The 15,230-nt window shown below is 40.5% G+C and overlaps 1 protein-coding gene across 3 annotated transcripts in view; it reads left to right on the forward strand.

Annotated features, from left to right (window-relative positions):
* The window catches only part of SRGAP1 (SLIT-ROBO Rho GTPase activating protein 1), a 274,642-nt gene that overhangs the window by 137,443 nt on the left and 121,969 nt on the right, over positions 1–15,230 (forward strand). For all 3 annotated transcript variants that reach the window (XM_044227489.1, XM_044227490.1, XM_044227491.1), the window contains exon 3: positions 4,334–4,496. In XM_044227489.1, coding sequence (XP_044083424.1) covers positions 4,334–4,496 — 163 coding nt within the window. The remainder of the gene's footprint in view (positions 1–4,333; positions 4,497–15,230) is intronic.

The following is a 15,230-nucleotide window of genomic DNA, read 5'->3' on the forward strand; positions in this document are numbered from 1 at the left end:
ACTGCAGTTGAGACTAACTTAAAACAAGGATCTTTAGGAAAATAATATGACCAAATGCAGTTAAACCTTGAATTAATTAAAACAACAACAACTTTGAATTAAATGTACTTCCTTTGTTTAAAAAATACATACAGATTTTCTGATATGAAATTTGCTTTGTAATTTAGATCCTAGAGACAGACAAGTAGGCAGACAACTTTAATGGAGAATCCAAGTACTGTGACAGGGTAAGTGCAGACAGACCCGATGGAAATCCATTTAGTAGTGGAGGTTGGGAAGGGAAGGTCAGAGAAAGGTCTTGGAGGAAATGACACGTGAGTGAAACATGAATGACTAGTTGGCAAGTTGAGGGGCCCAGAGCAGGAGGTTCCAGGCAAGGGGAACATCCTGCATCAGGGATTAGAAGGGAAGGGGTGTAAGGCAGTTTTGTGGAACAGAAGCAGTTGGGTGGGAGCGAGTAGTGAGGTGGTGAGCAGTGTGGCTCCAGGTGAAATTGTGCCAGGTCCAGGAGGCTTGTAGATCACACTTGGCAGTTTGGACTTTGTCCTGAGAGCATGAGAAGCCTTTGGAGAGTTTTAATTAGAAGACTGGCCAGCTCAGACCTGGACTTTATTTTTATTTTATTTTTAAAGATTTTATTTATTTAATTTGACAGAGGGAGCAAGACCGCACAAGCAGGGGGAGTGGCAGGCAGAGGGAGAGGGAGAAGCAGGCTCCCTGCTGAGCAAGGAGACCAATGTGGGGCTCGATCCCAGGACCCTGGGATCATGACCTAAGCCGAAGGCAGACACTTAACCAACTGAGCCAGCCAGGCACCCCTTAGACCTGCATTTTAGAATGATGACGAAGACCACAGATAGGACTATGGACGAAGAAGCCATAGTGGAGGAAGGGATACCATGCAGGGGGCTCACAGTAATGGCGTGCACTAGCAACACCACAGGGAGAAAGAAATAGACTTGTCTGGGAGATAATTAAAAGGCAACAATCTTCCAGAAATATAGTAGACTAGGTAATCTGAAAAGTATTTCTTTTATAAAACTCCCAGAAATGCTGATTAAAATATGATAGACATCATTTTGAATGTGTAACTGAACTCATAGGAAAGTAAGGGAAATTTCCAGGGGCCAAAAAAGGAAGAGGAAACCGAAAACTCAAGTGGACATTTATATCCACGCTTTAGTCCCATATGGGGTCTAAAGGTGAGGCCTGTGCAAGGTAGGGCGGTGGGACTAGAGGTTTTCTACCGGCAACCCTTTTGCGCTGCACTCCAGCATAAAATTGGGACCAGCACAACAACTGTCTCAGTGCGTTGGTAAAACAGAAAACCACCAACCCCCTGCAACAACAAGGCCTGTCTGCTCAGCCTGAGCTGCAGACTCGGGGGGCGGGGGGGGGGGCGGTGTCAGAGAGGCCTGTCTTTGTCTTCATCGCTGGCTTTGCTGTTTTTTTTTTATACATGAAAAGTAGGGTGGGCAGTATCCCCAGGGTACTTTTGCAGAAGCAAATGCAGAATAATTCTAGATAGGGAATTTTTTTTTTTTTTTTAATGGCAACCTCTCGTGTTGGCCCAACATAGAAATAAATCTTAGTCATGGTTTCCAGGGTGGACAGATGTCCAATGTACTTGACAGAGACTAGAGCTGGAAAGGAGACCGAAGCCAGTACTCTATTATAGTAACTGTCCCTTTTTAAAGTAAGAAAACAGCCCATTCACCCATTCAGTAAATATTTTTTAATATCTTCTGTGCACTTGGTAATTGGTTGCGAACTGGGTATGAACCCATGCACCTTAGTCTGATCCCTTAGGACTTCAGCTGCCCCTTTTTCTTTCTCCCAGTTTGTGGACATGTTTTTGTCAAAAGGTAAACCGTTTGGAATTTTCTTTGACTTGGCATATTTATTGAATATGGGAATGAAGGTAAGATGGATAATGAGTCTACAGAAAGGACAAATCAAGGGTAGGAAGAAAATCAAGGACAGACTGGACGAAAGAGCTAGATCTGGTTCGAATACTGGCTTTGCTGTGTGGTTTTGGTCATTGCTTACTCTTTCTGAGCCTTGGTTTCCTAATTTGTACAATGAGATTTTGTGACCATTAAATGGGAAACATGATGAAGTGCTTGATGTGACTGATAGCCGGCATGGATTATGTACTCAGTGTTTCCTCTCCTCTCCACCAGATACTTGTTAAGTCTTGGGCACAGCACTCAGCTTTGGGATGTTCATCATGTAGTTCATTATGTCCTTAGCTTAGAGTTACCTCTGACAGAAGACCAAGGCTTAGATCAGCCTTCAACCTACTCAAAGACTCTGAAACCAGCTTTGGTCTTAACAGCAAATCAGCGTGCCTCACTAAGCCTCACTTCTCTCACGGATAGAGGGGATACAAAGAATTTCTGCCTTGAATTGTAGTGGTAAGGATTATGTAGAGTTACTGTGTGTAAAGTCTTTAGAACATCCCCTAGATAAAAATAGCGAACTTTGTAGAGCACTTACTATGGGTCTAAGTAAGCATTAAAATATACATATATTAACTGAAATAATCCTCATAAGAATCTTATAAATACTGTTATTTTACCCATTCTCCAGATGAAGTTACAGACACAGAGAAAAGCTTAAATAATTTGGCCAAGATCACGTAGCTATAAGTGAAGCTGTGGGAATTGAACTCGAACAGTACAGATCCATATTCCTTAGAGTAACTGATGCATGCCCGACAGCTACTGCTGTTATTGGTATTGGTATTTTGGTATTGTTATCATTTATTAAGGCAATATTATGTGTTTATTCAGTGAATGGAATAACATTTATTAAATGCTTACCATGGGGAAGGCACTCAGGATACAAAGACATGGGAAGTGTTGTCAAAGTAAGAAATGTTCTCAAAGAATGTATGGGTTACTTCAGCATAAAGGACACATGTAAAAGTCAGTATAACAAGGTGATCTTTATCTCTCAGGCTCACAGGATAGAGAATGTCAATAGAAGGGCTGTTGTCTGTCATAGAACCAGTGCCCCTTGCTTGATGGCTTTAAGAAAAAAAGGACGTTTCCTAGGTTGGGGCTGTAGTTCTGCTGTGCCAGGAGACTTTTCTAGTGTGAGCCAGGGCTAGGACCCCAGAAGAGGACTTTCCCCCTGCACCTGTTCCTGCTTCTACTTCTGTCCTCTACTTTCTCTTCCTTCTGTAGAGCGTTTGGACTTGATTCATTATCAAATCCTGAATCTGAGGAACATATAGGCAGAAAGTGCTGACTTAATGATTTCTTTCCTCAATTAATATTTAGAGTCATACGTGATCATGAGTTGTAGAATAACATGTCTGATACAGATGGCTCTAGTGTCCCTGAGTTAGCTTAAGCCTCTGGTGCCTTTTCTTCATTTTTCAGTTAGACTTCAAAAAACAAAAAGCATTATACTTTTTCCTTTTTTTTTTTTTGAAGTAGTAATATCCCAATTAGTTACTTGTTTTGCTTGGAGGTTTTCTTTAAGATTTTTTACAAGTCGTCTTTTGTGGTTTATATTCACTTTTAGGTTTATTATCTAGAATAAAATGAGGTAGGAGCACCTGGCTGGCTTCATAGGTAGAGCACTGCTGCTCTTGATCCTGGGTTTGTGAGTTCAAGCCCCACGCTGGGTGTGGAGCCTACTTAAAAAGATGAATTAAAATAAAAATATTGGAATAAAACAAAGTATGTTTACAAATGTGAAATAGTTTAGTGACAAATTATAAGCCAGTAAACTTCTTGGTTCTGTTCACGAGCCTCCCAAAAATGTTGTCAAGTTCTGATTCCCAGGAACACGTTTTGGGAAGCTAATGTTTATGTATCAGGGGACTAATAAATAATCCTCAAATGTATGTTCCACGGAAAGCATACGTAGCCAGATCTCTTTTCCAGCAACAGACTGGACATTCAAAGCAGACTTTGTGCGTAGCGGCAAACCACAGTCTGTCTGTGAGACAATAGTCAATAGATTTTTATGTAAATATAACTACTTTCTTCACAATGGGGTGTTTAAAGCTGAAAGCCTGCCTGTGATTGTGTATATTAGGATCCAATGGCCCATGTCAGGAGTGTGGGTTTTGATTGGTGTTCTTGGTCCAATTTTTTCCTTCCGAGTCTAGGGAATTGCTGGCTTTCCGCCATCACAGCGTGGAAGGCTCTTCTGCTGTTTGCTGAGTAGCCCTCTCTGAGCAACACCCAGAGTAGGAAGAAGAGCGACAATCCCCATCTGTTGTGGCTCCTCGTGGGCCTTGGTGACTTCCCTCAGCTGCTTGGACAGCTTCGAAATTGATGGTAATTCCATTTTTTTTTTTTTTTTCACTTCTCAGGAAAGACCAGAACTTGTTGTCTCCAGTGAACTGCTGGTATCTGCTTCTGAACCAAGTGAGAAGAGAGAGCAAAGACCATGCAACCTTGAGTGACATCTACCTGAACAATGTGATTATGCGGTTCATGCAGATAAGTGAGGACTCGACCAGGATGTTTAAAAAGGTACTTTCCATCTCAGTCCTGCCGCAGGGTACTTTCCCATAACCTGTGCCCCTAAGCACGACTGAGAAGGGTCTGGTGCCTTCTTCGTTCCTTAATTGTACTCCATGAGTTTTTAGCTAAAAGAAGGAATATTTTAAAGACACAGAATAAAAAAGTTTAGCCTGAGCAGGCGTATGTACAGAGTTGTAAATCGCGGAATCTGTGACCTGAGCAACGTGAGCAAAATTGTGAAATGAGATGTACCTGCAGATTGCCCGTCTGTCCTTAGGAACGCATTGCCTACAGCTGTGAAAAATGAAACCAGAGGGGAGAAGGCTTAGAGTCTGTGTTTGGGGCTCACACATGATCAGACACTTGTGAAGGACAGGATAACCAGATGCGCTGCTCTCTTGGGAAAATGTTATCATGGTTTTTTTCTTTGCTCTCAGCAGACTAGCAGCGGAGGTGGTGAGAGGATGACATGAAGACAGTCCCAGAGGGCACAGAAAATTCAGGCTCTTACATGCCAGAGAGCTTCCGCCTTCCCAAATCCATTTACAAAATAGGAGCTGGGCTTTTAAGCCTTCTTAGCATTGTGACTACTCTCAGCCAGCTCTCAGTAATTTTATTTTTGTTGAGAACAGTCACAGAATTGGACCATATCCTGTGTGGGGAATGCAGCTACATGCCCAGTAAGACTGGCTCTCCGTTTTTATGTTTATAGGACAAGGGTTCTCCCCACCTATCCTCAGCTTTGTGCTAGTAGCATGTGGTGCTTATATCCATAACTGTACTCTGGTCAGGAAGTAAACATGAGTTTCAGAAAGGGGGGGGCCCACCTTGTAGATTAATGGCATATTTATGTTTCAAAGGGGCCCTTGGAAACAAAGATGTAGTGTTAGGCTGGCCAGCTGGAAAACCTCTCAGCTGTGTTTGATGTGTCCACGTTAGGTTCTCTTTCTGACCCAGAAACAGAATTTAGCAAATTCCAGGTCCTCTTTTGCTGTGTGAAATAGGAAAAAAAATATAAATGATTCAAACAAAGGAGGAGCTTAAAACAATTTGAAAGAACCTATTAAGACAAGAACAGGTAGAGAAATCCCCAATGGATCTTAAAAACTAGAAATATGAAAAATAGTTTATAGAGCCATGAAAATGATTTTCTCAGATGTCAGATCTTTCGGCCAAAGCCTCATTTAGTTCATTGGGGTTTTTGAACATCTATGAGCAGGAGATGGTGTTAGGTCTTGGAAAGGCTACGTAGAGGATGAAAAACCAGTCCTCATGCTTAAGAAGGTCACATTCTTTTTTTTTTTTTTTTTTTAAAGATTTTATTTATTTATTTGACAGAGAGAGATCACAAGTAGGCAGAGAGGCAGGCAGAGAGAGAGAGGAGGAAGCAGGCTCCCTGCTGAGCAGAGAGCCCGATGCGGGACTTGATCCCAGGACTCTGAGATCATGACCTGAGCCGAAGGCAGTGGCTTAACCCACTGAGCCACCCAGGCGCCCAAGAAGGTCACATTCTATCCAAATTTGGATGGTGCTATGTGATGCGATGTGGGAAGGCTGGCCTCCATTCAGCCACAGCGTCTCAGCCAGCACCTCAGTCGAATTCATTTATGTATCTATTCAACAGAACATCTTTAAAATGCCTGAGGAAGCAGAGTTAAAAGACACGTCCCTGCTTGCACGGAACTCATTATAGTAATTAGCATTTACCAAGCTAAAGGGACACACAACCTGCTGTGGGAGCTCAGAGCTGAAGATCTTAAACTTTTTGGAAGGGTCAGGAAATTCTTCACAGAAGAGCGAGGATTGGAGTGAGACCTGTAGGAGAAGCAGGCGGTCATCAAGCAGCAAAGACAACTGTTCCAGGGAAAGCGGTAATATGGTGTGTTCAGGAAAGGGTTTGATGTCCCTGGGCCAGGGTCACGTGGGAGTTGAGTGCTGGGATGTGAGGCTAGGAAGGATGGTTGTTATAGAAAGGGGCGTTATATGTCTTACTAAGATGTGAGGATTTGAATTTTGTAAATCAAAGTCCAGGGCTTGATACAGTTGGTAGAAACCTGGGGCAGAGAGTCAAAGAGATTTGGGGTTGAACGCCAGCTCTTTTGGCTTCCTTGCTTTGTGACCTTGGGAGATGATTCAAGAGATTCAAAAGAGTGTGCTCCACTCTTGCAGGGGGTGGGTAAGGCAGGATGGGGCAGAGGGAGAGAAGCTGAACCTGTGCTGGAGCTAGAATGGTCCTTTGGAGTTGTGTCCTGTCCAGATGAGGAGGCCTCACCTTTGTTTTGCATTCATTGGATTTGAGCTACCCTGGGGGAGGGTCTAAGTAGTGTTAGGGTGAAGCAGCTCCTTTTGGTGGAGGGTCGTTCCCAAGGGCAATTCTCAGAGCGGGATCAGCTGTGAGTTTCACCAGCCGATATTCCCAGTTGTTGGGGAAATAAGTTCTCGGCTCTTGAAGAAAGAGTCTGGGGAATGTACACTAAACACACAAGTGCGTGTGTGTGTACACACACACACACACACAGCCTGTTTGCTACCTAGAAGTTTTCTTCCTTCCAGATTTCCTGGGACTCAAAAGAAGTCTAATTCTTGGAATGCTGTTTATAGGGGACTACTGGTTGCTGTGGCATTAGGTGGGGCAAACAGTCTTCTAACCATTGCTGACCAGCTGGAGAGTTAACAGTCATTACAATTACAGGTGTCGAATTCTACCTTTCTCAAGCAAACCCAGCACACTACATCCCACACTTTTCCACATATTGTTGCTGGGAAAAGAAAGTGTAAGAGGAAGAAGGCAAAAGGGAAAGATCGGAGCTTATTGAGAAGCCAAACCAGCCCACTAGGACACATTTGTCAGGAAGAACAAGAAGCTAAATCCATACCTATCAAGCCCGAAGAACTTTAGGTCCCTTTAGATTAAAAAGCAAGACTAGTTTCTTCTGCCGTTTTTTCTTTTTTTCTTTTCTTTTTTTTTTTTTTAAAGATTTTGTTTATTTGACAGACAGAGATCACAAGTAGACAGAGAGGCAGGCAGAGAGAGAGAGAGGGAAGCAGGGCCCCCGCTGAGCAGAGAGCCCCATGTGGGACTCGATCCCAGGACCCCGGGATCATGACCTGAGCCGAAGGCAGTGGCTTAACCCACTGAGCCACCCAGGCGCCCCCGTTTTTTTCTTTTTTTGATTGCTAAACCTTTCTCTTCAGTCCAGCTCTTCTTCCATTATGATGGTTTCAGAAGCGTATTTTCTATCAGAATGGAAAGAAATCATCAGAGCTAGTCTGAAGTGACCTTTAGAACTCTTATGGAGTCCTTAGCACAATGCTTGTCTTTTTTGGGGAGAGGATTTTGAGACTTCCTCATTTTTTAAAAGTATCCCCGTGTCTGTATAGAGATGGAGCGAGATAAATGCTGGGTATGTGACAGGTTCAGCCTCTTACACAGCTGTATTGTATTCCATCTAGCCAGCAGCAGAAAATCCTTTTACCCAAACTGTTCTGTCAAATAAAGAGTCTGGAGCAGGTAATTCTAGGAATGTTTTTGTGCCCAAATGGACATAACAATCAGGAAGATACTTAGAAAAATATCTATCTAATTCCACGCATAGGTATAAGGAATAGCTTTAAAACTTAAATTTTAATCACATCAGAAATAGTTGTGATTTTCAGCAAGCAGAAATGGTGAAATTGTTTTAAAAAACAACAATATTCAATTACTCATATATTGATTATTTCAGATTTAGGCCTTTCCAACTGTAAATGAACCCTGTTGGTCAGAATTAGATGTAGTGGTTCATCTTTTAGGCTCTGAAATTAGATACTTTTGGTCATGAATCTTGGCTTTGTCACTAGCACGATCTGTGTGGGCTTGGGAATATTTGTAAACATTTTAGGCCTTCGTTTCTGCATCTCTAAAGTAGATATAGTGACCTATTCTGGGTAATTATATGGAGGATTTGTGAGTCATCCATGAGACGCCACTTAGCCCGGTGTCTGGACTTAAGAAGTCCTAGGTAATTTTTAACTATTATCTTTTAACTGTTATCTTTACTATTGTCTGTATTCTAAACCCTTACTCTGTACCATGATACTAAATGTTTCCTCAAGCCATTATACTCAGTGTGTCCACATTCTAAGGAGAATATATGTGATGACCCCATCCAGATCATTGCATATTGTTGGTTTATCACTTTCTAGGATCTTCCAAACCATATTTGTAAGCACACTGTGGGAAGTGTCTTCCCAGTGTCCTTGATTGTAGCCAGATTAAAATTTTGGTTCTCACATTTCCTCAGTGAATGGGAAATCAGGGAATAACCCAATGCATACTGTGTTGGTCAACACCCCCTCACCCCCACTCCAGACCCCTGAAGTGCCCACCCCCCAGGTGTTTCCCATGGAGAGTCTTAACTTTGAGGCTTCACTGAGGCCTTTTTAGGAGAAGGTTGGGAATTGGAGCCTCCTTGTACACATGGTTTGTGTCATTATCAGCCCTTGTTTCTTTCCCGAAGAACAGGAGGTAGCAAGGTGTTTCTTTCTCTGTTCTCCAGCCATGCCTCCCAAAGTGATGAGATTTTGCTGCCTTCTTTCCATTACTCAGGCTGAAAGAGAGGGTCCTGCATCTGCTTGGGTACTGTAGCCAGAAAATGTGCTGCTCATGTGCCACACAGAACAATGTAATTAATGCCAGCAGGCAGAACTGCAGGAAAGGACACAGCCAGCTTGCAGTAATCACTTTATTTAAGCACCTTATCACATGATCTTATTTCCCAATTTTAAGAATGTTAAAAGAAGTGTATCATTTAAAGGGAGCCCAGTAAAATGGTAGCCGTTGAATATGCTAAATTATCTTGGTGTTTTCGTTTTTTGTGTTTTGTTTTGTTTTTTAAAGATTTTATTTATTTATTTGACAGAGGGAGATCACAAGTAGGCAGAGAGGCAGGCAGAGAGAGATGGAGAAGGAGAAGCAGGCTCCCTGCTGAGCAGAGAACCCGATGTGGGGCTCATGCCCTGAGCCAAAGGCAGAGGCTTTAACCCAGTGAGCCACCCAGGCACCTATCTTGATGTGTTTTAAATGATCTTCAACTCTATCATTTCCCCATGGATTGTTTCCAAAGTATTCATGTTTTTGTCCTTCTTTGGTTTGCATAAATATGCATCAAGTATCAGTTTATTTCTATAATGACCTCTGTATATTACTACCACTTAATTTTAACTGTACACCAAGCACTGTACTTTGCATTTTTCAGACATTCACTCACATGTGCTGCCTGTGAACAGGTATTATAATTCACATTTCACAGAGGAGGAAATAAAATACTCAAAGATATAAATTGTAGAGCCAGATTGGTGGGTAGGTATTTTGTCTCTGCCCCCATGTCTTAGCTCATAGTTACTGTGGCTCTGTTGGTACTGTGGTAACTGGAGATGTTATTCAGTGTATAGGTAAAATATTTCATAGAATTGGGACACTCTAGTCTTGGCCCAGTGTATTCATTTCTTATGAAAATCCTGAGGAATGACAGTTTTGGAGGAGGTAGCAAAACCTGTCCATCATCCAGTTATAGGCAGGGTTTCAAAGCAGCAGAGACTGGTCCCAGGCCACTGAGAATTACTCCATTTGGGCATAAATGCTGTAGGTTATCTGATTCAGACTCATAGGAATTAAATTAACCTACTTTTGGGTATCGTTGGTTGTGTGGCCCAACCTGAAGGAAGGAGAGATTACTAGTAAAATTTGAAAATTTGTAGTCATTTTATATTTTGATCAAGGCCAAATCCTATTCTATTTAAATAACCCAGTATGAAAAGAAAGAAAACAAAAACATTTCCTAGGGAAAAAATGTTGCATTTTCATTTAGACCACTGAAAACATTCAAACAGAGACATGAATATGTCAATAAAAGATACCAGTCTACAACACATCTCTAACACTCTAACCTTTTTTAAAGAAAAGTTCCATAAGATTTTTTAAAAATCTGAAAACCACCAATCTGTGTCTGAGTCTCTTTTTTAATATAAAAATATATATTCATTGTAGAAATTTAGAAAACATTAAAAAATGGGAAAAATTCTCCATATTAACACTACCTGTGATTGATATCTTGGGCTATATCTTCCTAGTATTTGTATATAGAAACATATTTGTGTAGTATACAAACATACATATATGTGTATTTTTACAGAATTTGAGATTTTGTTGCATATAGCTTGGGACCTTATCTTTTTAATGTGAAGTTTGTTAGCATTTCCCATGTCTGGAAATAATCTTTTAAAACAGGATACTTCGTGCCTACATAGTGTTTCACTATCTGCATGGCCATGTTCTTTTCCTGTCGTTGGACACTTCAAACTTCTGCACATCTATGGTGTTTTTTCGTATGCTGTATTCCTTGGAATAGAATTATTAGGTCAGAGAGTGGTATTAGAATGTCATGCTTTGGATAAAAATTTTATCTTTCGCCTTTTTGGAGTAAAGATGGTCGTAGCTGTGTTTTACCTATGAGTAATCCATTTCCTGAAAAATAAATTTCCTGTTTTATTAGCAGAGAGCTACCACATGTAATTTAGGATGCTGATGCAGTGGTAGTAAATAATATAACAAGAGGAACTTTTTTCAGAGCATTTCAGTGCAGTGTAGCAGAAGAATTAAATGGTATGCTCATGGCATAAGGGGGCAGTTTAATTATTGATGGGACCAAGACAAATAAATGTGAATAGTTCAAGCAAACACTACAGTCTGGTTCTCTTGAGTTTTATTAACTATAGCTAGCTCATTTTTCTGGAAATAAGTCAAAATTAAATTCTGATGTCTTACAGTGAAAGAATTTTCTGAAATACTGTAGAAGATGTTTTTAATTTTAATTATAAGCCACTTATAAGTTGCTTATTGGTGTGGCTAGCACAGAGTACTTAAAATTAGCAGTTGTCATTGCTGCAGTGCATTGACCTCATTGCCTTTATTAGTGACAAAAGGACATGTGTGATTGGCCTGGCTATAAATTTAGCCAATTTATCTTACTACATAAGAGCATTCACCATCAATTCAGAAGCTTTATTAAAGACTTTTAAAGAGGACACTAAAGGGGCGCCTGGGTGGCTCAGTGGGTTAGGGCCTCTGCTTTCGGCTCGGGTCATGATCCCAGGGTCCTGGGATTGAGCCCCACGTCGGGCTCTCTGCTCAGCAGGGAACCTGCTTCCTCCTCTCTCTGCCTACTTGTGATCTCTGTCTGTCAAATGAATAAATAAAATCTTTAAAGAGGACACTAAATAGGTGATATATGTACATCTCCATGGGAAGTGACAGAATTCAAAACATGACGTGAGCAACCTTGGACATTGTGTCGTGCAGCAGGGTGCGGTGGTCTTGGCGCTCTCGAGTTAAGAGAGTAATCATGGTTGAGCCCATACTTACATTGAGAACAGTTGTTGAAAAGCCCTTGAAACTTATTTGTGGTTTTAAAAAAAACAACTGGGAGTGTACAGACCAAAATTATTTTAAACGAATATTTCTAAGTTACCTTTTTTCCTTCTCTTTGCTTATCTGTGATTTCTGATTTTTGTACAGTGAACCTATTTTATAAAACACACAAGAAAAGAATTATTGTAAACTAAAACCTTAAAGAAACTTGACCCAGAATACATGAGTCAGTGTTTACTGTTTAAAAAAAAAAAAAGAAAAGAAAAAAAGTGGGGACATATAAACAGTAACTAATTCCACTCCAAAGGCTGTTTGATAATGAAGAGTTGGCCTGCTCTTCAGGCACACTTGAAAGTTGTGCGTTGAACATATGGAATTCAAATGATTAAAATGAAGAGACATGGGCGCCTGGGTGGCTCAGTCGTCAAGCATCTGCCTTCGGCTTGGGTCATGATCCCAGAGTCCTGGGATCGAGTCCCACATCGGGCTCCCTGCTTGCCGGGAAGCCTGCTTCTCCCGCTCCCACTCCCCCTGTTTGTGTTCCCTCTCTCGCTGTCTCTCTATCAAATACATAAATAAAATCTTTTAAAGAAATAAAAAATAAAATGAAGAGACATAATATCAGGGAACTTCTGAGCAAGGTGGCAGGTTGTACATGGACCCCCAACTAACTGTCTTACCTCCCAAATTATCTTAGAAATGACTGATCCGATACATAACTAGGAAAAATGAAACAATCCTTTTACCTTCAAGCAGATCTCATTACTCCTTTCCTCACGCTCTTGGCTCCCATCTGACTCTGAATGACAGTCTGCATCCCCACCTCCCTCCTCTCCATATATTTTTCTCTGAAGCACTTATCTCTTTCTGACATACTGTATATTTACTTAATATGTATTCACTTCATTTCCCCTTGATTTAAATGTAAGTTCCTGAGGCAAGTGTCCTTGTATCATTCATGAAACACTAACTAGCACATAGCAGGTGCTCAGTTAGTATTTATCAAATGAATAAATAATGAATATTTACATTTATATTAGAAACCAGAGATGAGTGTCACCTACATAACAGAAATGTCAAGGCATTTCAACGAGATCCAGTATTAACAGCTGGATTTAAGCGACACGTGTATGCGGTCTACTTCCCAAGAGCGAGAAATCAGAGGAAAATCACATGGGAAGTTTGTGGCAGAGTGGGAGAGGGGGTGACCCAAGGAACCAAAAAGTACCAGGGAGATGACAGAGGCGGTGAAGATTAAAAAAACAGTGGCATGAAGTCCTCCTTTTTTAAAAGATCTTATTTTTTAGTACTTTCTACATGCAGTGTGGGGCTCTTAACTCACAACCCCCAGATCAAGAGTCACACATTCCACCAACTGAGCCAGCCAGGTATCCCCCATGAAGTTCTTTATGAACTCCTCAGCTTACCCCTGCGCTGGATATGCTTAGGTCTGATTTTAAGCAGTATACCTACCAAAGATTTTGTGAACTGAGCCAAGGCTTCCAGAGCTGGCTTCCAGAGCCTGGCTTCCAGACTGAACACTGGATGGTACATGTACAGGACAGATGTTTTCAACATCTTTGTAACAGAACTGACATTGAAACCACAACCTATAGAAGGCTGGTCAGAATTTGCATTCTGAATCCCAACAAGGTTGATTTCTTGATAAAAGAAAAATGTTAACATTTTCCATATGGTTTCAATAAGACTCCAGATCTCATAACATAATATTCAGAATATCCAGAATACAGTCCAAAATTACTCAGCCTGTAAAGAACCAGGAGAACTTCATGGGAAAAGATAATCAACAGATGATTCTGAATTGATGCAGATGTTGGAATTATCTACCAAAGACTTTTAAAGAAATCATGATAAAAATGTTTCAAGAAGTAAGAGCAAACATTCTTGAAGTGAAGGGAAAGATAGAAAGTAATGAAAATTTTTAAAAAATCACTGAATCAATTCAATAGCAGAATGGAGGTAACAGAGGGAAGAGTCATATTAATTTCTGCTAATCTTGAAGACAGATTCATAGAAGTTGTCCAGTCTGAACAACAAGTAAAAAACTGGGGCAGGGGGAAGATCAGTGCTCATGGACCTTTGGGACAATACCAACTGTCTGACATTTGTATCAGCAGACAGCAGAGTCCCTGAAGGAGAGGAAAAAGAGTTTATGCAAAAAACGCATTTTAAATAATAATTGCAAGAGAACTGTCAAGGTTTCATCAAAAGGATGAATCTTTAAAAGTCAGTACCCAGATACATCATAATGAAACTGAAAACCAAGGAAAAAAAATATTAAAAACAGCCAGAGGAAAAAATGAGACCTATTTATGGGAGAACAAGAATTGAATGACTAGATTTCCCTACGCACTACATGCCAGTAGTACCTTACCATTTGTGACAATCAAAAGTGTTTTCAGATATTACCAAATGTCCCTGGGCATGAGGAGCTAGCTCAGGTGGAGAACAATTGATTCTTACTGAGTTCTCCATTCTCCCAAGCACAATTTTTTTTTTAAAGAAATGTCCCAGTTTGATTTTTCAATTACAGGTTTACAACTATAGATTAAATGAACAAACATGGAGTGGGTCAAAAGGTACCCAACGTCTCACCTCCCATAAAGAGGGGTAAAAAAATAATATTCAGAAATACTAGTCAGTCACTTATAAAGATCAGGAGCCCTATGGTTCTGAATCCTTACCATTCTTCTCATCCCAGAAGGAAATTGCAGGCTTAAGTAAAGAACTGATGAGGAGAGAACATTCCTACCATATGTCGAGGTGTCTGCAGTTGAGATCAACAAAGTCTAAAGCAACCTGAAAACAGTATTCTGGTCGCTAGCCAAAGCTTCTTACCATTTGAAGACTATGTTTAATTTCACATGGTAGGTTTCTGAAAGATTTCTAGCAGCTGTAAGAAATGCCATATTGGGGGATATTGCACATAGAGTAAATATTTGAATTAAGAAACACTGGTGATACCTTGAATTATAGCAACCCAAAAATATGCATTTGAAAACAGAACTATGGCTGTCAGATTGATGTCAATGGAAAAAAATTACTCATTATTAGAGAAACAATTAAATAGAGTCAAGCAGAAATTTTGTCAACTAAATACATTGTCCGATGAACCTAGAAAGTTATGAAAACAAAAAATGTTGAAGCTGAATATGTGAACTATTTAGATTGAGAAAAAATAGTAATGTTTAATAATTGATAGTTAATAAATACATGCCCTGTTTTGCTTTCTAAACTTTGATAGTTTTAAGTGACCATAGAATCATAAATGGCTTAGCGCACTGGCTTGAATAAACATGCCCATAAAAATTACA

This window comes from Neovison vison, chromosome 12, assembly GCF_020171115.1.
Source record: "Neovison vison isolate M4711 chromosome 12, ASM_NN_V1, whole genome shotgun sequence".
Taxonomy (NCBI): Eukaryota; Metazoa; Chordata; class Mammalia; order Carnivora; family Mustelidae; genus Neogale; species Neogale vison.